This window comes from Zonotrichia albicollis, chromosome 22 (assembly GCF_047830755.1).
Source record: "Zonotrichia albicollis isolate bZonAlb1 chromosome 22, bZonAlb1.hap1, whole genome shotgun sequence".
In the NCBI taxonomy this organism is placed as follows: domain Eukaryota; kingdom Metazoa; phylum Chordata; class Aves; order Passeriformes; family Passerellidae; genus Zonotrichia; species Zonotrichia albicollis.
Genome location: NC_133840.1, coordinates 4,123,719 through 4,148,253, shown reverse-complemented (window position 1 = coordinate 4,148,253; position 24,535 = coordinate 4,123,719). Strand labels below are relative to the sequence as shown.

The 24,535-nt window shown below is 47.2% G+C and overlaps 1 protein-coding gene across 3 annotated transcripts in view; it reads right to left on the bottom strand.

Moving 5' to 3' along the window:
* SSH2 (slingshot protein phosphatase 2) overlaps nucleotides 1-24,535 on the bottom strand; it is an 89,802-nt gene that overhangs the window by 6,572 nt on the left and 58,695 nt on the right. For all 3 annotated transcript variants that reach the window (XM_005493502.4, XM_074556794.1, XM_074556793.1), the window contains 11 exons: nucleotides 21,118-21,182; nucleotides 16,401-16,522; nucleotides 13,979-14,047; nucleotides 13,153-13,218; nucleotides 11,948-12,142; nucleotides 10,283-10,376; nucleotides 10,028-10,156; nucleotides 7,864-7,910; nucleotides 6,360-6,506; nucleotides 5,568-5,768; nucleotides 668-1,490 (listed from right to left, as the gene is read on the bottom strand). In XM_005493502.4, the coding sequence (XP_005493559.2) occupies nucleotides 668-1,490; nucleotides 5,568-5,768; nucleotides 6,360-6,506; nucleotides 7,864-7,910; nucleotides 10,028-10,156; nucleotides 10,283-10,376; nucleotides 11,948-12,142; nucleotides 13,153-13,218; nucleotides 13,979-14,047; nucleotides 16,401-16,522; nucleotides 21,118-21,182 (1,958 nt within the window). The remainder of the gene's footprint in view (nucleotides 1-667; nucleotides 1,491-5,567; nucleotides 5,769-6,359; nucleotides 6,507-7,863; nucleotides 7,911-10,027; nucleotides 10,157-10,282; nucleotides 10,377-11,947; nucleotides 12,143-13,152; nucleotides 13,219-13,978; nucleotides 14,048-16,400; nucleotides 16,523-21,117; nucleotides 21,183-24,535) is intronic.

Below are 24,535 nucleotides of genomic sequence, written 5' to 3'. Positions count from 1 at the left end.
AATTTAAATAAGAGAAGCTCCCAGAAAATGATGGCCCCGGACATCATCAATCCCTGTGAGAGTCCTGGAGGCTGAAAAGCAATTACGAGAAAAAGGTACCTAAATTTAGAGGTTACTAAATTTTGTCAAGACCATCTCTCTACCCAGGAGAAGTGAGCCATGACCAATCCCATCACTTCAGACCTGGACAGGTTAATTTCTTCCTCCAGCAGTGGCAGTTCTACACCTGCCTTGATTTACTACCCCAATGCTAGTGCTTCCCAACCAGGGAAAAGGGCCAGTTTTGCCCCATTCTTTGGTGGATTTCTCAAGTCAGATTTGGGATGTTGGCTGGGCTCAGGATCTAGCTATATTAGTGGGTCAAGTCCCACCTTTCTGCTCTCCTGATGCAAAACTCAAAAATAAGTTTCTCATGAGAACAGCACAGCAGGTCAGGTCAAGGTCGGCTCATGGCCTTGCCAATGCCAGCAAACTGATGTTTAAGGAAAAAGTGCAGAAAAGAGCAAGTATCTAAAAGGGAAGGAAGGGAGAAGCAATCCCTCCCCAAACACTATGTCCACTGAAAGCAGGGCTAGAAAATCCCAACCACAGCCACCCCAGAGCAGAAAACAGCCAGAGATAGGGACAAGCAGCAGTTCCTAAAAAAACCTGAGCAAGTTATTTTAACCTTTTGTTGCTCTTCATCCGTGGAAGAGTCATCGGATGGCTGAGGAGAGTTTCCAGGGCTGCTCCTTCGAGCATCTGCACCTCCATCTGCAGCAGGTGGCACTTCCAGCACGGGCACCCTGGAGACCCCATTCCTCCCAGTGCCCTGCTCCTCTGGCCTGGAATGGGAGCAGGTTCGGGAGCGGAATTTCTCCAAAGCGCTGAAGAAATCAATCCTGTCTGTGCTGAGGTCTGTCACTTCGGGCTGAGGGTTCTGTTGGGGACCTAGGGAATTCTGGTTTGGGGATTGGGGGAAGTCTTTTAAGCATGAAGTGAATTCTTCCATGGGAACCAAGTGCACGTTCATATCAGGCTTAAGGGCATCTTTTTCCAGATCATCCACTGTCAGATCAGGAAACTCTGTCATTTCCAAAGAGTGCTGGAGCTGCATTAAGGCCTCAGAAGCACGGCAGTTGTCAGAAGGGACAGAGTCTACACAGCACCCTGCTGTACAGCCATTGATATTGTTCAGGTTCAGCTTGTCCTCCATCTGCTCAGTGTGGAAGTTTCTGCAAGTAAACTCTAAGTGGATCCTTCTCTCCTTCACACACACATCCTCAATCATGTTTGTGTCCTCTGGGAGCTGCTGCTCCCTCTCCAGCTCAGCTGAGTAAATGGGAGACATGGGCTGCTGGTTGTCATTGGTCTTGGCCTCTGAGATCTGGTCAGCTGAGGTGGTGATCTCCTTTTTGTTCAGCTCCAGCCCAGCCTTGCAGATGGGCTCGTGGTGATCCGAGAGGTCGCTGTCCGAGTGTGAGCGCCACAGTTTGTTGTGCCGCTGTTTGCTGCAGGCAAGGAGAGCAAAAGAAAACAGTGAGTAACTTCTACATACCACAGCCAGATCCACCTGGTTGTAAGAGGACACAACCTACAACAGAAACCGTGCCAAATGCTGGAGTCACTGACCACAGCTGCGGCTTCACCTGAACAGCTCAGGGCCAGACCTGCTGCTGGAGAAGCTGACCCAGCAATGAGCCACTTTCCAGGAGCTAAATTCCATGGCACCATTCTGCTCCACACAGCCCTCCCTATTCCTCAGTAGTACTGAATCCATCCACTCAAATGCAATGTTTAATTGACTACAGAACTTGGTCCTCTTTTCTCAGCCAGCACTTTGATATTTGTTAGCAGGTGAGAGGTGACCAGAAGAGAGAGAACCTCTTGTGTTGGACACAAGCAGGTGGTGGACACTGAATAAAGTCCCATTTCCATAAAGTCCCATTTCTATAAAGTCCCATTTCCCTCATGGTTCCTTCTCTGAATAGTTTCAGTAATCAATAACTGCCTCTTGTAACCAAGGGAAAGGGTGGGATGAGTAGAGGCGGGTGTGTGCAAAAACACACAAGACATCCTCAACAGTAAACACACAGCCCAAATTACCACCCACCTTCCACAGGAAGGAAGCTCAGAACTCCTCCAGCTCCTGGAAAGCCCCTTTAGGAAAGTCTGAACCATCAAAAGGCCAAATAACTGCCAGTGGCATTGCATCACCTTCCTCAACTCCACCTGCCAAAATCCCCAACCCATGCACCTGGGCTTACAGACAGCACTGCAGGCAACTTCTTGCCATGAAATGCCAGAGCTGGCCCAGGCTGCCAGGGTTTGCTGAGTGGCCATGGCCACAGGGATGTGTTTCCACCCATTGCCCCTAGGAGGAACACAGAAACCACAGAAACCTCCTTGGAGCTGCAGATCTTGCAAAAACCCTCCAGTCCCTTGCTAGCAGGAGCAGGCGCTCCCAGACACATCCAGTGGCCACGGTAAGTTAATTAACAGATGGTACTGAGCTAATTACCACGTGCCAGTTCAGTTGTGGGTGCCCAACAGCTAAGAAAAATAACCCATTGCAGATTTGGCTTTCCAACCCTATAATCAGTGACAACCTCCCCGTGTGACACAGGGCAGAATCAGGTCCTGACACAGGAGAGGAGGGTCAAGATCAGAGGCCAAAGGCACGTCCTGGGGTGCACATGCTCCATCTCCAGTGGGTTTGGGAGCAGTTCGACACTGGCAGCAGAAACAGGCTTGTCCCTGAGGCAGGTTCTTGCTTGGGATCTGTATGGAATGTCATCTGACATCTCTGCTCATACAGCCTGGGGAGCTGCTGGTGTTTTCTGAGGGCACTTCAGTGCTCAGATCCAGCTCTCTGCTGCACATTTGATTTTTGAAAGTCAGAATTACCCTCCAGGGTGAGCAACTGGCACAGATCTGAGGACCAAACCAGATGTCAAGCACCAGTGGCAGAGGTGTGCTGTGCTATCTCCCAGTCTGACACATTCCCAGTCTGACAACCTGCATGAGGTGCAGGTCAGAGAACAGGAGCCCACAGCTGCCTCTTGACCTTCCTGGGAAACATTCCCAGTGCTTGTACCCACACCAGCTTTGGACCAGGAGGCCCCCACACCTCCCACCAGCTCTCCAGGCTTGGGTATAAAACTGCTGTTGGTTCACAAGCTGCACCAGGCACAGGAGATCCCAAACACTGGTTTCCTGTAACTTATCTATAACTAATACCAGAAACAGGCCTGGCTCAGCCTTGCTGTGTTTATCAACAGAGGGAGGGGACAGTTTAACTAACCCCAGGAAGTATGACAGTCCCAAAGAGCAATACACACTTGTTGTTGTGACTAAAAGCAGGCAGGGGGTTTTTATTTTACAGCTGGAAAACATATCCCAGTTGCTATAACCCCAGCACAAAACCGTAACTGGATAGTGTGAGCACATGGCTGCCCTCACATACCTTCCCCCTGAAACTGGAGCAGTCACATGAGTGTCAATCTGTTGGTTTTTTTTGGTTTTTGTTTTTTTTTTTTTTTTTACCTGTCCTGGAATACTGCAGCAATAAACAATGCAGCCAGAGGGCATAGAAAGAGGAAAAAATGCAGCTTTGAGATAAAGAGGGACAGTCTCTGCAGCATGGAGTGGCCATTCCTTGCTTCAGTGAAGCTTCATTTATTGCAGGCTTTTTCATGCTACACAGATGTAACACACTGCTCTTGCATTTTTTAAAGCCTCACAAGCAATCCTGTTTGTGTCATTGTACAGGGACTTGCAGAGCAGGGCAGGGCTTCAGTGGAAGGGAGGCCACATGCTATAAATGGTGGCAACAGGAAAGATATACCTCCAAAAAATAAATTACTAAAAGACAGGGAAAAATAATCCTTAACCAAAATGTTTGTACAGGGTGGCTTTGCAGGCATGTCACCAGCTACCAGACTGGCAGATTACCCAAACCAACTGCTGGGCTCAGGGCTGGAAGATGTGAGATACCAGCTGCTCCCACACCAGAGCTCCTCCCAGGTGTTCACCAACCTGTTGGTGCATTTTTCACACCTAAAAAACTTCTTTTTCTCAATCCAATCTACACCAATGAAATCTAATTCCTCAGTCTGCTCAATGCACACTCAATGCACTGGTCAGGTCACCTCTGGCCCAGAGTTAAGCACTGACCTTTACCAAGTGGTGCCAGCAGCATGTTTGGTGTCACATGAGGCACCCAAGGCAGGTGTGGTGTCTGTCTCCAGGGGTTTCAGTCCAGCAGGGCACTATTTTTTTAAATTGTCTATTCCACGTGATCTGTCCTGAGACTTGATACTACTTGGCTGCTTTTTAGAAAGAAAGGGGGTCAGTATGGCAGGCAGGGTTTGGGGAGCAGGGGAGAGGAAGGATGGGAAGAATTGGTGGATGAAGTTCCTGTGGGTGCACCTGGTCAGGGAATAAGTTGGGAGGAGCCCTGAGGTTGTTTACTTGTGCAGAGAGGGAAAGAGGAAGCACACTCCAGTGACAGGGGAGCTCAGACCAAGGCTTTGGTATAAAAATTGGGAATCCAGGCCTGGCCCAACAACAAACACAGTCAGGCTGATGGGAATAGGTGGAGAGCAAAGGAGGAAGAAAAAGTTATTACAATGAAAGGGAATGGAGGTCATTGCAAGTGGATAGAATAGACATGAAGGGACAGAGGTAAGAAGTGTGCCCTAAAGACAGTACATGAGTGACAGAGCTGTTGTAAATAACAGTATATAAAACAATGGCTAGACTCATCCTTAAAGCTATTTTCCAACCTAAATGATTTTACAAAAAGCAGGCATCTCCCAGTTGCACCAAAAAAGCTTTGAAATTTACTATTTACTTTGGTCCAAACCAGCTAAGATCACCTCCTGTGGCAGGAGGCTCAGATTGGGTAACTCTGCAGATCTGCTTCCAGGCAAAGCACACCAGGATCCCAAACTAAATACCATAACCTGGCAAAACAGAGTATCACTACCTCCTTCCTGTTGATCACGTGAAGACATTGCTTAACACAGCCTAGAAACATGCAATATTTATGTCTTTTTGCTAGTCAGGTGATTCGCTTGGGATTACAACACACTTGCCCATACCCAGGCCCAGCTCCAGACCAGCCTCAGGACTCCAGGCAGGAATAAACACCACTGTTGCAATGCACAGAACATCCTGTCCCCTCCCCTCACACCAACACTTAGCAAAGGGATCTAAATAAAACCAGACCAGCTGCTGAGGAGGGGCATGTTCAACGGGGAACTGTGAGGAGACAAAGCGAGTTCCCTGCCAAGTGATGTTACAAGCAACAGGATCATCATTTATCTCTGCTGGAGCCTGCATAGCTCTGAATGCTGCACTCAGATAACACTTCATGGGATGCTACTTTCCAAAAAGCAAACATCCCAGAAGAAGTCAAACAGCTTCCTGACAGCTCCTGGTTACACCCATTTTCCCAGGCTGTGCTAACCCTGAAAACAGAGCGCTACCTTTGCTATGAACCCGAGCTTGCACAACACAAAAATGGATTAATATTGAAGTGTTACACCTCAACATGGATAATGAGGATCAATCCCTGCACCCACCTGGCCAGCAGGATGCCCTGGTACTCCTCCAGCTGCCGCATGAAGCTGGGGTTGGGCTTGGTGACCGTGCGCCGCTCCTTCACGTAGTCGTAAGCCCTGTCCAGGTTCCAGCCATATTCCTTCATGGCATAGGCAATCACTGTGGAGGCTGAGCGGCTCACTCCCATCTTGCAGTGCACCAGGCACTTAGAACCATTTTTCCTAAAGTGGGAGAAAGAACAAAAGAGGATCACTAAACAGAAAACATCTGACAAGCTGAAGAAAACAGCAATTTCTTTACCAGAGAATTATCGAACATATTTTCAGCACTGTGGCCACAGCTGGAGTCTGGGATGTGATCTGATAATCCAATTTACAAACTGGAGCAAGACACACAAAGAAACTGAAGAACAAGGTCTTGTTAATATTCCTATGAGATTTTGTTACAACAGCTCTTCTGAAGCTGTTATTGCACAGTGGAAAAACACAGAGATACAGGAAAACCTCTGAAGACTAGTGTGGCACCCTTGAGCTCAGCCCAAATGGCCCACTGGCTTCATGCCACACTCCAAGTGAAAAGAGAACCTGTACCACAAACATGGTGTCACAATTTAGAAACACATCCCAGAAAGATATGAAGCAGTTCAGAGCAGCCTCTAGCACAGAGATGCTCTTCTACTGCAAATCACAAAATGAAAACGCTGTGATGCTAGGTATGCAAGGAGGAAAATCAGTTAAGAAAATCAGCAGGAAAACAAAATGCTTAGTATATATCTTCTAAATGTGTGTGTTGTGTTTTCTGAAGAGACTTACTTTGCCTTGGAGATGAATTTGTAGGTATCATTCCAGTAAGCCAGAAGATCTGTAGCTTCTTCATCATAAACCCTGATATTGTGGTATTCAAAGAGCCCAGGGAAGAAATTATCTATTTCTCGAGTCACATTCAAAATGTACCGTACCCTGCATGGGAAACACAGCCAGTTCAGAGATGTCCCACTGCTGCACTGCAGCCTTGCCTTGCTTTGCCAAGGGCATTTGGAAGTGCACTCTTCAACAAAATTCTTGGGAAACCAGGAATTAATGCAAGGAAGCAGCAGCTAGCACAGACAATAGGTTTTGCTGGGCACTTCAGAGCCTGATAACAGAGATCCATGGATAGAAACTTCCTCTGCACAATGTCAGCTCACACTGCCCATCACCTCTGCTCTACATGTCAGCAACACTTGTGCCACAGGAGCTCCTGCAATTGGTGTTTGCACACCTTTTCCAACCCCTTTGTGAATCTCTCCTCTTGCTGCACCAAAACCACAGGAAGATGGAAGCCTAAGCCTCCCAGTAACACCAGAGCTAAACAAACACATAAAACAACCATAGAGAGATGTAACAGACAATGAGCCACTGGGGAGGATTTATTTCTTATCCCTAAATTTTCTGGAAAGGAAACTGCTAGAGAAAGCATGTGGTATTTATGTACACAGCACTCAGTATTTTTAGCCCTGAGGGTTGCTCGTAAGATGCTTATGAAATGCACTCATGCTGGGATATCAGGCAGAACAAGGGAACTGCAAGAGGGTGACATCCCCTTTCCCAAGCAGGTATGAGATCACTGGCAATCAAGTAGGACCTGTTGGACTCAAGGAAACCAGAGCAGACCCTGAGCTCACCAAGAAGAGTCAATTTTGCCAGGCTGAATTTCTGAGGTACAGAATTACACTATCAGTTCACCAGCACAATTAGTTTTTTCCACTGGTTTGTCACAAATAAGCCAAACTCATGAATAATTATTTAATTGCACAGTCTTGGTGCTTATAACCACCTGGTCTAGAGAAAGGACAATCTAAACTTGAAAAGTAGAAAGGGCAGGAAACAGAGGAACCCATTGGTGGGGTTCCTACAGGACTTTACTTCCTACTGGGCCCCACTCAGAGGAACAAATGCTCTTCTCCACATTTTCCTTCCTGCACAGCCTGGAGGTCCTAAGTGCCTCTGTAATCAGTCCAGAACTATGGGCTGGGGCTGAGGGCACAGAGCCAACTATGCAGCATCCAGTTCAGTAATTGCAGCTTTTTACTACTTATAGCTATGAGCTTGCTGCCTTCCTTTGTTTGCCTTGGGGACATCAGTCAAGGTCAGGGTAAGATCCTTTCACATTAAGGTGCCTGTTTGTGGGACAAGGAGTTTGGAGGAAGCAAGAGCTCGTTTGGATCTGCAATCCCTTAAATAAGACTCAGGTTATACAGCAGGTATGGAATAGTTTGTTGCATAGAAAAGTGTGGCCAGGCTCTTGCTTTTAAGCTGATGGCCTGAAGCTACTCACCCTCTGTTCTGCAAATCTTCCAAATTGGAGGCATTCCATTCTGAGCCCTGCAGGGAAAACATGCAAAGGGACACATCAGGCAGAAGGAAGGCATGGCCAGGCAGCTGGTGGAGGGAGGCACAGTGAACCAGAGCTGACCAGCCAAGGGTTGGAGAACTGGGGCTCCTTTGAGCACAGGGATACACAAGTGGTAACCAGGGCTGATGCTCAGCACCTTCTCTCACCCCATTAACCAGATCCCTTCTGAAACAAGAAGCAGCTCTGCCAACAAGAGCCCAGCACTGTGTTGGCACTTCCTGCAAACTGCTGACAAATCAATCTCAGCAAGACAGGACCACCCCACCCTTTCCCTGGAGGCTGCTGCCAGTTCTGCCCCACAGAGGAGAAGCTGCCTGCATTTAAGAGCCATCCAGGTGCTGTTTATACACAAAACACCCATCTCGATCATCAAAGGCAGCAACACCTAAGCTCACTTGGGTTACACCTCTTCTCCCCACGTTCAAAGCCTGTGTGAGCAGAGAAATGAAGATATTTTACTAACCCTGGCTGGGTAGCCCTCTCCTCTGCAGCACACACAGCTGCTTGCTTCCTGCTCAAACACAAACCTGACTGAGGACAAAACCACTCAAAGGCTTCCTTCAAAATTTAAGGTGCGCAAGCTCTCTGTTTCCCTGCCCTAAAATGGCTCCCAAGTGGAAAGATGATCCAGATGAAGATGATTGATTTAATTTACCAAGGCCCAGACTCAGTTTAATGTCTCTTTCAGTCAAGGAAAAACAATTTAATTCAGGCCTGGGAACCATCAGTTTCCACAGGTAGGGAGAACAATGCTGCAGGGGTGAAAGCCTTTTCTCCTGTCCTTTGATCCACAAGTACCAACATCATCAGTTCTCTTATTTCCTGCTTAGTTCTTTTAGCACTCCTTAAATGGGATCCCACAGGGCTCTTGCCTCCACCTGGAAGGAAACAGCTCCTTGCCTTTCTGAGCCCTCACAACACAACCCTGCCTTGCAGCACATGCTCCTGGGTGAAGCTGGTGCTCCTCACCACAGCAGCTGCTCTGCAAACACTTTTATTCCACACATTAACCACAGCTCTTCTTGGTGCTGCCTGCAAGCCTTGTTTGAAAAGTTTTCTCCCCATTAAATGCACTCAGAGCCAAGACTCCAAGCCCTGCAGTGCATCCAACTGCCTGTAACAGCTTTTGGCCAGCACCATAAGCCTGTAACAGGTCCCTCTCTCTCCTTATAACACATAGTCTGCAAAAAAAATCCATTACATCTTAGGTGCTTACAAGTTTCCTGGCTCTACCCCAACATGATATCCCAGGAGTGCTCACATTAAGAGAGACCATCCCTTCTGAGCTGGAGACTGGGAGAGGCCCTCTCCACTTGGAAAGACCAGCTGGTCCAAGAGGAATGGCTTTGTTTAAAGTTGAGCCAAGCTCACAGGCTAGACAGCCCAACCAAACCTGTGTCCATGGCTCCAGGGCTGGGAAATCCAGCGGAGCGCTGACTCACCAGAAGGAGCTGCAGTAATTAAGACAGGCCCCAGCAGCAACTAAGCAAGCAAAACATTAAACAGCAAAATGTTTATGTTTCCTTAAGTGACTTATCTCCAGATTCTTCATTACTTTACTCTGTTCTTCCTGGATCACACAAACTCAGAGCTTTCCATGTTAAAAGAGTGTCACTCCCCAGCTCCCCTCCCTTTTTGCTAGGTTATGTCTTCCCCAAACACAAGAACTTGGCATGTGGGTACCCTGGGCAGTTAAAGCCACAAAACTTGTTTTAGATCAATGGAAACAGCTCTGAGAAACTGTTAGAATTAAGACCTTGTCCCTTCCATCCACTAGGTACAGGGTCTATGGCTTGGTGCCACGTGGCAAAGTTTAGTACAGCCAAAAAGCCAAGCTGCTCTTGTTCATCACTGTCTTGTTTAAGAGTAATTGATCCCAGGATCAACCAACCTTTCCTTCATTTTTTAGTACAGCCAAAAAGCCAAGCTGCTCTTGTTCATCACTGTCTTGTTTAAGAGTAATTGATCCCAGGATCAACCAACATTTCCTTCAGAATTCCTTTTACTTCCTCCAGAAGCTCCTGTGCCAACCAACCCATAGTGAAGTGTTTGGAGTGTTTACTTTTGTGTTCACTGTTAGACTCACCAAAAAGACATGGTCGAATATCTGTGTGGGGCTGTCCATCTGCCCAAGGATCACTATCATTTCATTGTCAATGAATTCCTTGAACTCCCGCAGGTTGCACACCATCTGCATCTCCAGCTCCGTGCGGATCTGCATGGGTACGAGGGACACAAGGAGTCATGTGAATCTTTTGTTCTGGCCTTTCTTCATGGCATGAAGCACAGAGCTCTTTAGTTTGCACCAAAGCATTTCCAGTGCTGCACCCTCACCACTCACCTCTTTTGAGGTGATGTTCTCCAAATCTTTCTGCATCATGATCTCCCTTAATTTGGTCTTAATCAGCCGTTCCGTGCGTTCCCGCTCAGTTGGGCTGTCAGAAGAAAGCAACAGAGTCACTGGGAGGGAAAACAAACTGCATTCATGACACTTTTAAAATAGGTATAGACTGCATACTCTGTAGAGTCTCAGACTCTCACACTACTTCCCTCCAGGCATGTCCTCTGGAGGGAATTCAGGTGACAGTAAAGCCCAGTTTAGATTCACAGTTGTATATGAAAGCCATCAACTGAATGCTCCTAATCCATTGTAGTCATCCAGAGAACCCCTGGTATTTGGTAAAATTTAAATTGGGAAGGCTGCATTATACCCTCTGGAGCAATATCTAAGCCTCTCCCTACCTTTCTTGGAAAGGTAACAGCTCCAAAACTCCTTACATGGAGAGCTGAGGGCAGCTAAGCCTCTGCATTCCTCCCGCCTCTGCTGCCAGGGGCCTTATCACCAGCTGCAAAAATAGCCTGAGTAACACCAGGGGAAGCTGCAGCAGAGCAGCAGCATAGAGCTGGCTCACCCAGCATCTCTAGAGGGGACCCAGCAGTGCCATGTCCCACCACCTTTCCCTTTCTCTGGAAGGCTGCCAGGATGGGGAGGGCATGGACGGTACAAGGGGCTCACAAACAAAAATCATGCAAGTTCCTGGTTCTTTTAATCTCATGCATTATTTCAGGATTCCATTAAGAGAGTGCTGTTTAAGTGACCCAAGGAAATCATTCAATTTCAAGGTGTCACCAGGGAAAGGGTGGGTTAGATAAAAATTATATATGAAAAGCTACAAGAAAATATTCATCTGTCAGCCTGCCAAAACTTTTCAGCCACCCGCCTTGTACATTAAAAAACAATCAAGTGTGAAGACTTGTTCACAGCTGAACAACTGCTCAGCATCATTATTCACTCACTAGACTCCAGCAACAGGAAATATCTGGGAGCATAAATCAACCAAAGGCACTATTATTCTGGGAAAGCAGCTGGGGCCAGTGAAGTAATTATAAAATGGGCAAGTGAAAACCCTCACACTTGGCACCCCATCTGGTCACATACTAACTTTCAGGTTATATGGTATCAGTACCACCAGCAGTTACTAATGACAGGGGTGGTAAACCTTGAATGCTGATACAGCCTATAAATTTTGCCTTTCCAAATTGTCTACCCATTTACCTGAAGTCCATACATAAACACTTCACTTTACAGCAAAATTAACTGAGTAAGGATAAAAAGACCATGTTAGCCTAAACATGTGCTCAGACACGTGCCAGTGTAAGAGCAAAGTCCAGGGAAACCTGTTCCTTCCAGGCGTGGAACAAGAGGACAAAACCAGCAGAGACAAGGCTGAGGTACACCACACCTCTCTCACCAGTAACACGGCACTTACCTTGCAGAAGCAAAGGTCTGCAAGCAAAACCCAAGGTAAACAACTAAACTGAAAACAGAGGAGATGCAAGAGAAGCCCAGGAGGGCTAAACTTCCAGTGCTGGTGTTTACCTAACCATGAGTACACTTTTTACATGGAACAGGAAGCCTTTCCTAATTAATACCTAATTAAGAGCAATCTCTTGTGGAAACTCTCTCCTCGTTTGGGGATAGCTCAGCAGAGCCAGCCCAACTTACACATCTGTGAAGAGGGCGGGCGAGTCGGGCCGGTGGGACTGCACGTCCTGCATGGCATTCCACTCGTTGACTGATGACTGGTCAGAGTTGATGTGGCTCTCATAGTAACTGACCCACGTGAGGAAGAGGCTCCCTGGATAGTAGTTGTTGCTCCTTGCCACTTCACAAGCCTTATGCAAACTCTGCAGAGCAGACCTAGCAAGGGAACAACATTTGTCAGTTTATCATTTCTTCCTCAGGCTGGTATCAAGCACTAAGCAGCAGTCAAATCCAGGATGCTGCTCATGTCCCATCAGTTGGTACAAACCCCTGGCATTGTGCACCAGGCTGTCCTGCAAAGCTGTGGATTCCCACACGCTGCCAGAGCTTGCATGTCTTAACTGGAGTATGCCAAAACAAGGCTGGATAGCAGTGAAGGTGCCCACAATTCAGACCCGTGTCTCTGGTTCCAAAATCTGCTCCAAATACCCAAGCCCTAAATAAGATGCACAGAGTTTGTGTCCAAGACAGGGTGCTGACAGCTCCTACTGTGCCATCAGCTGTCCCATGTGAGGGCAGGGATACCCAGGAGTCAGACATGCACAACCAAGGGCTCAGGACTGCACTGAGATGTTGAGGTGTCTGCCCTCTCTCACTGCACGAGGGATGGCAGAAGTTGCTTCAGCTGCTGCTGGGAAACAAATCCCCCTCTCCTATTTTTAGCTTATTTTAAATCTTTGACTGGGATCAGAAGGATCCAGGTCAAAATCACTGGGGTGACAGCAGCATCGCTGACAGGCGATGTATTTTTGCAATGCAAAGAAGCTCGAGCCAGAAATATTTTCATGATCACTACATGAACCACCCTAAAAGGAAAGAAAAATGCAAGCAGCTTCTCTTTCCTCTATCACAATGAACATATCTCAAAATATTTCAAACATATACTCAAAGCAATGTGACTCTGGGCTCAGAGCTGCAGCCCTTTGCAAGGAAAATTACCCTATTCCTTCCTGCCCTCAGCTGAAACAAAGCTGCTCTACACCAGCACTTACATCTCTTCTTTCCTTTGGTACCAAACTTCCTTCCCTGTCTCTGAAGGAAACTTCTGGCTGCTCAAGCAGGTGTCAAGATCACAGTAACCTATAGCAGCATCTGGTTTTTAAGAGCTTAAGCAGCTAAAACACCTGGAAAAAGGATCACTGGGACAGCTTGTAGTAAGTACTTACCACATTGCCTGTACAGACACGGGCTTGAATATGTGCACCCTGTTATCTGTTGACACGCTGAAGCCTCTGGTGAGAAGAAAAAAGACAAAGTAAAAATGTCTCCCAAAAGTCACTTTTTAGTTAATAACTGATAGTCTTAGCACATTAGAACAGCAAAGGTCTAGCCCTAAGCATACACTGCTGAGTTCAGCTAGCAAACAGATGAAAATAGCACACTAAAAGCTCTAAGATAACTTCTTTAAGCAGCTGCTGTTTGGGAACGAAACTAAGACAGTGGGACAGTGCTGGGCTGTGCTGTTTACCTTGGCAACACAAATTCAGTGCCACAGCTGGGAGCAACAGAGTCCAGCTAAAGAGATCCTGGGGCAGCTACCAAGGAAAGAAAAGTCATTCCATGCACTGCACTGGACAGCCTGAGTAACTGGCACAAACAGGAGTCTGCAAGTCAGGTGTCTATTTGGCAGAGAAACATCATTTTTGCTTTATGTTGGGCTGAGTGCTGCCTGCTGCAAGCATGATGGAGGAACACATAATAGGATCCCTTTAAGGAGCTTTCACTACACACTCACTCTCCAGTAAAAGCTCCTTTACTCCAGCTTAAACACACACATAAGCCACTGTCTCAGTGCGTGTTTATTCACAGATAAGTCAATTACTGCTGTTCCCTGCCACAACCACTGTGATTGAGGGCCTTTGAGCCTGCTAACCTGATACAGGTCAACAGAGGAGGGCTGCTGGGCCTGTCAGGGCTGTGCAAGCACTGCAATCCTTCCCCATGCACCTTGTTCTAAGTTGTATTAACACAGAACACACAAAAGGCACTCACCCATCCCCATCCAGGTGGATCAAGGTGTCACTCCAGAGAGGCAGCACCAAGCCCATCGTACAAGTGCTACTGCAGTGAGAAAGAGAAAGTCAGTCTATCTACTACAGCACCATGTTATTATTCTAATTTCATGGCAATAGTTGCATATTTTTGTATTCATTAGGAAAAAGAAAAATCCCATTGTTGCTTCAGAGACAAACAGCACCAGTGTTGTTCTACAGGGGCCTGGCAAGGATCACTAACCAGATTCAGGGCACAGCACTGTCCTTTCAAGCAAGCTTGAAGGGTTAACACACCCAAGAGAAGAGCAAACAGGATCCAAAAACACTGAACTTTGTGCAGAAGGTCAGAGGGGGCTCACAGTCTTTGGTCAGCTCAAGGCTTTCTTTACAGATTAATCCCTCTCAGGCTCAAGAGGTTTGGTTCTAGCTCTGATTTTGCAATCCACAGCTTTATTTTCTTGTTTGTCCCCCAGGCACAGCTGCTGGGGACTGGGAGCAGGGCAGTGCAATAGCAGGATGACTGGCAGCATGGCAAGTTGGCAATCTCAGCCCATCACCTGTGGCTGACTCCTGACCCTTCTTTGCCCTCAAGAATGAGCACAACAGCCATGCCCCATACAATCCCTGGCAATCCCATTCCTCCCTCAGCTGCTTTGCTCTCTTTGCCCTCATAGTCCCTCAAGATTTCTGTAAGGCTGAGCAAAAAGCCAAGCTAAAAGCAGAAATCAAGTGATGGGAAAAAGGCAGGGGCGGGGGAACCCAACACAACCTCCTCTGTGTTGTTAAATGAAAAGAGCTGAATCTCATAATCAAAGCAGCATCTTGAAGAACTGATTTCAACTGCCTCCTGCTCTTTTGCTCCCAGATTTCCAGCAGTTCCAGCACACCTGTCAGTCTCCAGCCTCAGAGAAGAGTGGGAACAGGGAGAGACCAGGCTTTGGAGGGTCAGACAGGGAGCCCTGGAAATGCACATGCCTGGTGCCCAGCACCGGGAGACAGCATGCAGCTATTTCTGTTGACAACATGAGATGAGCTCATGGAAAGATGTGTTTTTAAAAGGCTTCCCAAGGTGGCTGGGGTATTTTTAGTGATACTGTTCAGTGAGCGCTTATCAGAGACCATAGCAACAAGTCTACATGGAGTTATAAATACCGAGTGGGCTCGGGGAGGGCAGATCACAGTGACCATCCAGAAGCCCAGGAACTCCAGCAGAAAGCTAAAACGACCCTGCTGTGTTATTAGAGACTGAATACCAGTGAGCTCTCAGTTATCAAAGGTGACTGCGCTGGTACATCACAGCCAGCAGTGAATTCCAAGCTCACAGCAACCTGTGCAAGGACAAATTATTCTTGCCCCCAGGCAAGAGCATCTTTAAATCACAGCTCTGCACACATGTGCAGAGACAGGAGCCAGGGGCAGCATCAAGCTGGTCCCCCATTTTAGCAGGCATCACCCAAGCTCAGCATCCAAACCAAGCATGGTGGCTGCTGTGACTAGCAGGCAATATTTGGAAGGCAACTTCTTAGCCAAATAGTTAAAAAATAGTTTCTAGTGATCCTACTAACTACCTGGAAGTCATTTATTCCAACTAGTCAATAGCAAGACTCATTCCTGTAGCAGCTGTGCTGGAAGTAAGCACGAGTATGAAGCCTTCCAAAATTGAATATCCAGCTGATTGTCTTCCAATAAAGGCCAATATTTACTTAAAACTCTTTTTAAAGAGTCATGTGCCTCCATGCCCTCTTCAAAGTGCCCACTGTTCCCTTCTAAATGTGAAGTTTCTGCCCTTGAAGCTACTGAGTTGCTGTCACCTGGCATACAGCCCCTCCAGCAGCAAAAGCTGCTTCCCAGCCACATTCTGCAGTCTTGTGGAAAGGTCAGCAGGAATTTAAATGAATGAAGCAGAAGCACTAAACCCTGATGATACACTGCTGCCTGGGGACAGCACATGGTGTGCAAGATCTGCCATCACCAACCCTGACTCTGCCATCAGGCCTTTGTGCCATGACCTTGGCAAGGGACTGCCTGACAGTCCCTCTCGTATTTATCACCTGTTCTCCTGAATGCTGAGGTCCAGCTCCTCTAATTGCAGCTTTTTCTTTCTTTGCATGAAGACTGTCCCTGTCCCTGGTGTGCAGATGCAGGGCTTGGGGACCTTACCATTCAGAGGCACTGAACATCCTCACAGAAGCCTGATGCTTGGAGGAATGAGGGAAATGCTGACCTGCACTGTTGCCTTCACATTTACCACCTCCGCTCAAGAAATAAAAAAAGGCAATTCTGAATCTCAAGAAAAATGTTAGGCTAGAAAAGCTGAAGCAGCCTGTCCCCAGAAAACACAGGACACCAGACAGTGATTTCTACAGGTAACTTGTGTGGAGGTGAGCACAAGGACTTCCCCACCTGGGCACTCTGAGTACCTGTCATTGGAAGAGAAATCCATTCCTAGGACGATGCTCTCCTCCGTGTCTTGTCTGCCATTGGTGGACACCACCACCATGTATCTAGTGCGGTTCTGGTAGGTACTTTCCAGTCTTACAGCCTGAAGAAAAGAAGGGGAAGAGATGAGCAGGGCAGTCAGCAAAACACACATTATGATCTTCACAGGGCACTTTTTCATGCTGAGTGAGGCGCAGAAGCAGTGATGCAGCCTGGACTGGTAGGGATGTCCCACACTCCTCATCTGGCTAAAAAGTGCTTTACTCCCACACAGTGCCCTCCTCAACAGCTGGCACCTTCCTGGTGCCCTCTGCACACCTGGCTGCAGGCCCTGCTCTGCCCCACTAAGGCTGACTTTGAACAACCTACAGCTCTCTGACTGGTCCCAGCCCAGTGAGCTTTGTGGGCCATCAGTAGACAGATGGGTGTTGAACCTTCACCTTTAGAAGGCTTTGTCCCAAGAACCAGAGCTTTCCTTTAAACTTTCCTTTCCTTTAAACTTCTGTGTGCTACAACAGCTCCAATGAGTCTCCTTCCACCAGTTTCCCAGGCAGCTGGACAGACAACCAGGACCTAAATCATACATGGTTTCCTGCTGGCCCTTTGAATTCTTCTGGCAATCATACTGCCTTACACCTGGCAGGAAAAGATATCCCTATGACTAAGCTGTATCCTTCACTGTTCAGATTGCCCAGGAAAGGTGAAAGTCATTGTGCCTCGTTGCTCCTGCCACGTTCACTTGTACCCCAGTGCCAAAAGAGCTCTAGGAGGACTGGTGCTCAGCCCAAAATCCCCCAAATCAAATACGACTGAGAGCATTCAGAGAAAAGTGGAACTTAAATTGTGAATGTTAGACTAATGCTGAAGCTCCTGGAAGGCTGCACTGAGGTGAGCTGCTCCTCCAGAAGCCACAAGGAAGTGAGAACTGAAGGGACTTCAGGAAGTCTTGCAGACAGACTGCTGGTTCATGAGGAGGCTGGGGAAGGGAGCCCAGCACTGAAAGTTTTGCTTATCAACACTTGCAGCAAGCAGCCTTTACTTGCAACACTTTTTGGACTCCGTTCCGAGCTGTTTGCAGCTATTTTAGTCACAGGATCCCAAGCAGAGAAACTAGGCCATCCCTAGAAAGGAAGTGTCTTAATTTTGCACACTAAACCTTAACTTTGGATGGCCCAATCCAACCCCAAGACTCTGTCTGGCCTCAGTGTTTACCATATTGTTAAACTGCTGCTTGAACTTTGAGCAGGGCCTGCAGAGAGCAAACAGGGGGAGAAGGAGCCTTCCTAGCCCAGCCTTGCACTGTGGACAGATCTCTGTCTGCTGCACCAGGACGTGGGTCCTGAATTTCCTGCAAGCCAGTGGCTGAAGTCTGAAGTGGTGTTTGACATCCTCCACAAATTGAACCCAAATTCCTCAAACTCCCAAGCCAAGGCATAGATGCCTCTTGGGGACCCTTATAGGAGGTCATGGCTCAGAGACCTCAGTTAAAACAATCATCATTAAAAAGCTAAGAAATAAACTATTGTGTGAGATCTCCCAGGAGCAGGCTGCTTTTCCTAATGTGCTCCTTTAGTTGTTCACAACTTGGCCTTGATGTCAGAGCAGCATCTCCCAGCTTAGAGGAAGCCCCCTCTGATCTCAGAGCTCTCCTGTCCACCACCAGCAGGGAAATCTTGACCCCAACACATGGTGGAGTCTACAACAAAGGTTAAACCAGTGCCTGGCAGCTGAACAGAGCTCACCATCCCAGCAGAGTGCTCTGTGCAGGGAATGCTGAGCGTGGCATTGCAGGGAGCAGCAGCTCTGGTGATGGGGTGGAATAGCAAGTGCAGGCAGGAGACAGTGCTGTCAGAGTCCTCCAGACTTGCCCAGTTGGACCAAAGACCAACAGAAACTACCCAAATGCTGATGCCAGCAGACAGCTGTGCTCTGTACAGCCAGAGACTGTGCCCCACCCCATCTCCTTAGGATAAGTCATGCTAAAACCAGCCTTATTTTCCTTCTTGCTTCTTGAGTCACTGGGATTCCTTTGGAAACACGGAGGATCAAAGTGGTCAATCCTTCAAGGTGCAAATTCTCCCAAAGATGGTTGTTTCTAGAACTAACCACTTGTGGGAATACAGAAAGGTGCTCTTCAACCTAGAAGAGCAAGTAATCACCAAGATCTTGGTGGTTAATGTAATTATCTACATTAGGAACCAAACCTCAATAATCAGCACAGACTTGTCTAAAATGGGAGCAGACAGACACAGCTGCCCCATGTCTGGGGCATCCACACAGGAGTTTCTGTTCTGCTTCTCTTCAGGACAGTCCAGCAGCAAGAGGATTAACAAAATCTATCTTACTTTGCTAAACCAATTTGGCTGGCAGTAATGGGAAGTGTTGATGCAAGACCCTTCAGAACAGGGCAAGACAAACAGTGAGCAAAGGTCACATAGCTACACACTGGTAGGGTGGGATTTTCAGAGGTCAGTTAAGAGAAACAGGGCATGGCTCAGTGTGAATCTCTGGATTCAACACTTACACCCTTAGCACAAAGCACTAAGAACCATGATCGGGCAGACAATGTGTTTTGCTAAATTTAATGGGAGTATTAAAACAGCAGAATTGACATTGTAAACTAGCCAACTTCTAAAGCTGCTATTAGAGCCCCAGAGTGCCTATCAAACCACAAATGAAGCTCTAACCTTTCCATGAAGTGCTAGTTCACATGCTCACCTCTCAGAAGGAGCACACAAAGTGCTCTGATGCCTTTTAAATGATGATATTTGAAATCCTTGTTATTGTAGGGAGGATGGCCTGGCTTCAGGGACTGTGATGAGATGAAAAGTTCTTTCTCAACCAGCTCATCTATACAGAGCTTTCTCCTGAGTTTGGGAAGGTTATTTGTAGTCTGGTCAAAATAGGGCCAGCCACATTCTTCTTAAGTTTTAGGCTCACCTGAACACGAGCCAACTTTATCTTCTGCTGCATTCTTGTATCATCAGAAGCATGATGTGATATTTCACCAGCCCTTATGAACAGCACATTCCAAGAAGTTCATACTGACCTTTCACGCTCCACAACAGTAGGTGTTTCATACAAGAACACATTTCTCATGGAGATAAATGATTTAAAGACAAAAAAAAAAAAGTTGTGTGTCCAACTTCCAAGTTCCCAGCTCTGCTAAGCTACAGGAACATATTCAATCACTTTGCATTCTTAACTCCTTTTCCTCCTTCCTACTGATCTTACCACGGCTCTAATCCTGCTCTCACGGAAGGCTAAAAACCTCTGCCAACAGCTCCAAGAAACAAGAGTTGTTCCAAATTTTAAGTGTAGGTTTTTAGAGGATTAGATTCCTCTGCTGGCCCCTGAGCTGTGAAGCCAGCCCTCCAAATGACAGCAGCCAAGAAAATGAAGGGAATGCATTTCTCTCAGTAGTGTTTATATTTCAAATCTCATTTGTATTTGCTGTTTTATGAGAGAGTCCATTGCAGCCCTGCACACCCTTCGTTCGTCAAGAATCAATTAAATTCAAGTAGACTATCGAACTTAACCTCATGCAAGATTTCAGCATTCCAAATGTAGCTCTGGACAAAAGGGTTTATGTCTCAGCCCACAAAGTCCTTATTCAGCTGTTAAGGCTAATTTGTCCCAAATCACACAATGTAGCCAGTGATACTGCTGAACAATGCCCTGTTCAATAGTTTCCAATGTTCTAACCCTGGCTCAAATTCTGAAAAGCATTGAGAACCCCCATGCCCATCACTTTCACTGAAATTTTAGTGACAGCAAGGTGTGCCTGGCAAAATCCAGGGGAGTATGTCCTTTGGCTTGCTTATGGCAAATTATTTTCCGTGGTCATTTGGGAAGTTAAAGCATTCCATAGTAACCTTGGCTGTTTCCAAGCTATACTCATCCAATCAGCCCATCTCCAGCACAGCTCAGGAGGATTCAGCAAACCAGAGGTGTTGGAATAACACTTGGGATGCTGGCAGTCCTTCTTTGGGCAGAGGTTGCTAAGATGCACCAAGAAAACACAGGAAACAAACTTCAGGCTACTGAGTGCTGAAAGGGGCAGACTCACTGCAGTCATGCCTGGCCTTGTAGAGCACTTCAACGTGTCCCAGGCAAATTCCTCACTGCTCACATTTGGCTTCTGGAGCTCTTCAGGACTGTGCATCAATGCCATGAACAGCAATGCCTCATTTTACATCATTACAGGAGGCAACAGCCCAGGAAAGCAGAAGGCCAAGGTTCAGTACGTGGCTACATGGGGGTCCTGCATGCTCCCACCTGTTCCGCCATGGCCTTCTGGGATGCCACAAGGACAGCAGAGCGAGGAACACAAATCCACTCTCAGAAGGGCAGATGCTCACTCACACTGGTCAGACATAAGTCACCTACTCTTGATTTAAACAGGCCACCAAGATAATTTACCCATCCTCTCTGGCAATTGTTACAATACTTTTTGGGAGCACAGAAACTCAGTACTTGGTTCAAAGACAACCTTCTAGCCAAACAATTTCTCTCACTGAACAACCAAAGCAGGCCCTTCACAACCAGCTCCTTTCCTACCTTTGTGGTTGCAAAGGCTCCCCAAACCTGCTGATGAAACACACACACCACTGCTTCCCTGAGTTACACAGGTGTGTTTGTCAAGTGGTGCTTAACCTTTGCATTGGTTCACAGGAGATAAGCAGAAAGCCAACCTACCAGTCTGATGTTGTCTTCTGGGCGGAGCAGGATGAACATGGCCTGCAGGTGCTGCTGGAGATCCCCTGCGGGCAAGAGGGCAAGGTGAATGCACAAAAATAGTTCAAAATCACATGCAAGTTCCTGGCTGTCCAGCCAGAGCAAATGTCCACCGAGAAACCTGACACGTCACCGAGAGTGTCGTCACTGTCACTCCCACCTACTCAGAGATGGGAGTTTTGTCATCTCTTAGTCAGCTGCTCTTTGCTCTGTGTGCTCACCTGTTCCTGTGTTTCCATGTTCTCTCCTGCTAAATTCTGGTTTTATTTTTTTTTAACAGAAATAAGCAGTGTTTCATTACTCTTTGTTCCTTTGACAGACAAGTCAACCTAGTTAGAAATGGACCCCATCCTGTGGTTCAACATCTCATTCTACCACGTGCTCCAAACCAGAAATTTGCCATTTCTTTTACACCAGCTTATTACTCAGTGCAGAAATACTACCCAGGGAAAAGTATACTCCCTTGGAATGAGATTTAATTCTGATTTAGAGCAGCACGTGCCCACCTATGGCTGTGTACCAACCCCACCCAAAAGCAGCTAAGAACTGCCACCTGAAAAATCAAACAACTGTATTTTTTTCCTAGAAAACACTTGGAACAGCTTCCCTGGTGAAGCTGAGGAAAAATAAAGGAGAATTAAATTTAGTGCATGACAGCGATTTTAAGTCTTATTAAGAAGAGACAAGTGTCACAAGTTCCTAAAACATCAAGCATTTCAAAGACAAGTGAGATGATTTTCTGTCAGCACTGCTGCACTGGTTTCTCAGCACTACTCCTGGCATGCAGAGAGCCAACAGCATCCCCTGAGTACCAGCCAGCAGCAACAGCTCCTGCAAGGGGCTGGTTTTTCAATCATTACACGGAAAAATTAATCTGCATTCCCACAAAGGAGAGTGCAGGGCTGCCAGGTGGGTGGCACAGATCAGCAAGAAGAGAAGCCTTTACTCTTCCACCTCTCCCACAGCCAGGAAGCTGACTTTAGGCAACACTGCAAGGAGCAAATATTCAGCAGGATCAACTACAAGAACCTTTTCTAGGAAGGTTGGTTAATCCCCTTGACCTCCCTGATTCACCAGGGGTGCCAGGATCCATGTTATTTCACAGACTCCCAGAAATAAGGAAAGCTTGGACACAGAGCAACATCCAGAAATACCAAAAAGAGAATGAGAAGAAAGGAAAGGCTGCCCAGTGAGAGTACCTGGTTTCCAAATGATTTTTATAGCTGGTGGAAGAGCAAGGCTGAAGGGCTGTGCAGCCCCTCTGTGTATGGGACAGAGACAGCCCCGCATGGAGCGGCTTACACAGGACACTGCAATCCCTGCTCTGCTCCTCCTTCCTTCTTGAACTGCATTCCAGCATATGGAGAATGAGTCAAGGCTCTGGGAATGAATTTTTAACTGGGGGTGGGAAAACTGAGGCACTCAGCAGTGCCAGGGAAATCACCAAGTATCACCAGCCACAAGCACCTGAAGCTGCTTCCTGCCCATGGACATTGTTCCCAGCACGGGAGTGGCTGGCACGAGCCTCCCTAAATAGAAATTATTTATGGAGATAGGGCACTGAGGAAGGCCAAGTCATCCATCAGGTGCGTGTTCTGCCAGGATTGCCATGACAGGATCTCCCCACGTCAACACCAGCGCAAAATCCCGACAGCACTGCTCAGTTCCAGCAAGTTCCAGCTAATAATACAGTGGGAATTGCTGAGAACTGTCAGTCAACAAGCAAAGGGCTCCCTGCACCTCCTGCCCACAGCTTGGAAGAGCTCAGCAAGTATTTGAGTTATGAAGCTTCCACATGTCTTAGTCTGAAATGAAAGATGCTTCACCTCAGCTTTTTCCCTCTCCAAAATGTAGCAGTTCCCACTTACTGCAGCCAGTAATTCAGAGACTTCTTAAGAGCCAAAGTTTCCACAGTTAAAAAAAAAAAAATCACCTGGACTACTGGATTATCTCAATACTTAAAGAGAAGAAGTTTCTACGACAACCCTTTCTGCAGGGCTCAGCCAAAGAGCTCCATTATCCTTCATCCTCAGAGAGTTTACCACACTCCTCCTCCCTGTCCCCCTGCCAGCCTTGGGATCTCTAGAGCTGGAAAGTAAAGGATTGCTTCCTTGGCCAGCTTTAATCAACTTGCGGGGTTTTCAGCCCCAAACACACAAGGCATTTTGTAAACTTCCTGGATTAAGAAAAACCAAAGGAAGGGCTTTAACATGCCAGAATCAGCACAAAGATATCACATCCTGTCCTGTGAAGAGCTGGCTTTGCTGGCAGCCATGGCAGGGCTGCTGCTTCCTATCACATTGTCCTGTGCCGAGCAGATGCTTTTGTTTCCTTGAGCTGGCAGGCAAGGTGCAAAGTATGGGCAAGGGTGGGATCTGAAAAGTGATTCACAGTATTCCAGAGATGGCAAAAGCCCCAGGGAAGTTACATCCCTTTCTGGCCTCCTGCAGCACTGTTTGTTGTGGAAAAGCAAGCCCACCATCCTACAGTTTGCCAGGTGGCACAGGACCACCCAGGGAGAGGAATAAGGACAGCTGGTACCATATCTAGTCAATCTGCCAATGATTCCCATTGATGGAGGTGTGATTAGAGAAATGGGTGTGAGCATTAATTATTTCCTGTTACCCATTCACTCTTCACGCTGGATTCTAGCGCCTCTGATGAATTAAAAAGGCAGGTCAGGAAGGTCAGCCAGCCTTCCTAGAAAATGCTCTTGGAGCCACTTGAAATACTATTGCATCTATAGGCAGCAATTCCATACTGGAAAGTTTTGTCTGCTCTCTACCCCTTTCTAATTTTGTGTGCCAGAGATAAGTCACGACGCGCATGGGGATGGAAGCTGAGCATGGATTATCGGTGTCCCAGAAAGGAGGCAGCTGCACACACTGTGCCAGCCACGCTCTCCACATCACTGATTTAATTCTGGTGGCACAGATGTTTTCCTCAGGAAGGTGACACACTGATTCCCTGGTGCTTTGGTCTGTTGATATCAGAAAAATTCACAGAAATCTGGTGCACACTCAGACGAGGGACTCTCCTCAGTGAAACCTCCAAGCACCATAAAAAACGACAAGAGCGTTCCCACCACTTGACAGACAGGGAAACTGAGGAAAGGACAAGCAGTGATGCCTCATTAAATCTCACCCTGTAAGCTGAAGAGACAGGAATAAAGTAAGTTTTCTAAGAACAAAAATCCCAGCCCTTAGGCAAGCCAGCCTCGGCAGCACCAAACATCTCGCTGTAAGCAATTACAACACACCGGATTTGCTTCCTTGGCAATCTGGCTTCCAAGAGCTCTGGGCCGATTAGACAAGCAATTATTTTCCACCAAGGTCTCCAGACCTCATGCAAATCAGCTGGAGCGAGTAAATGAGGCAAG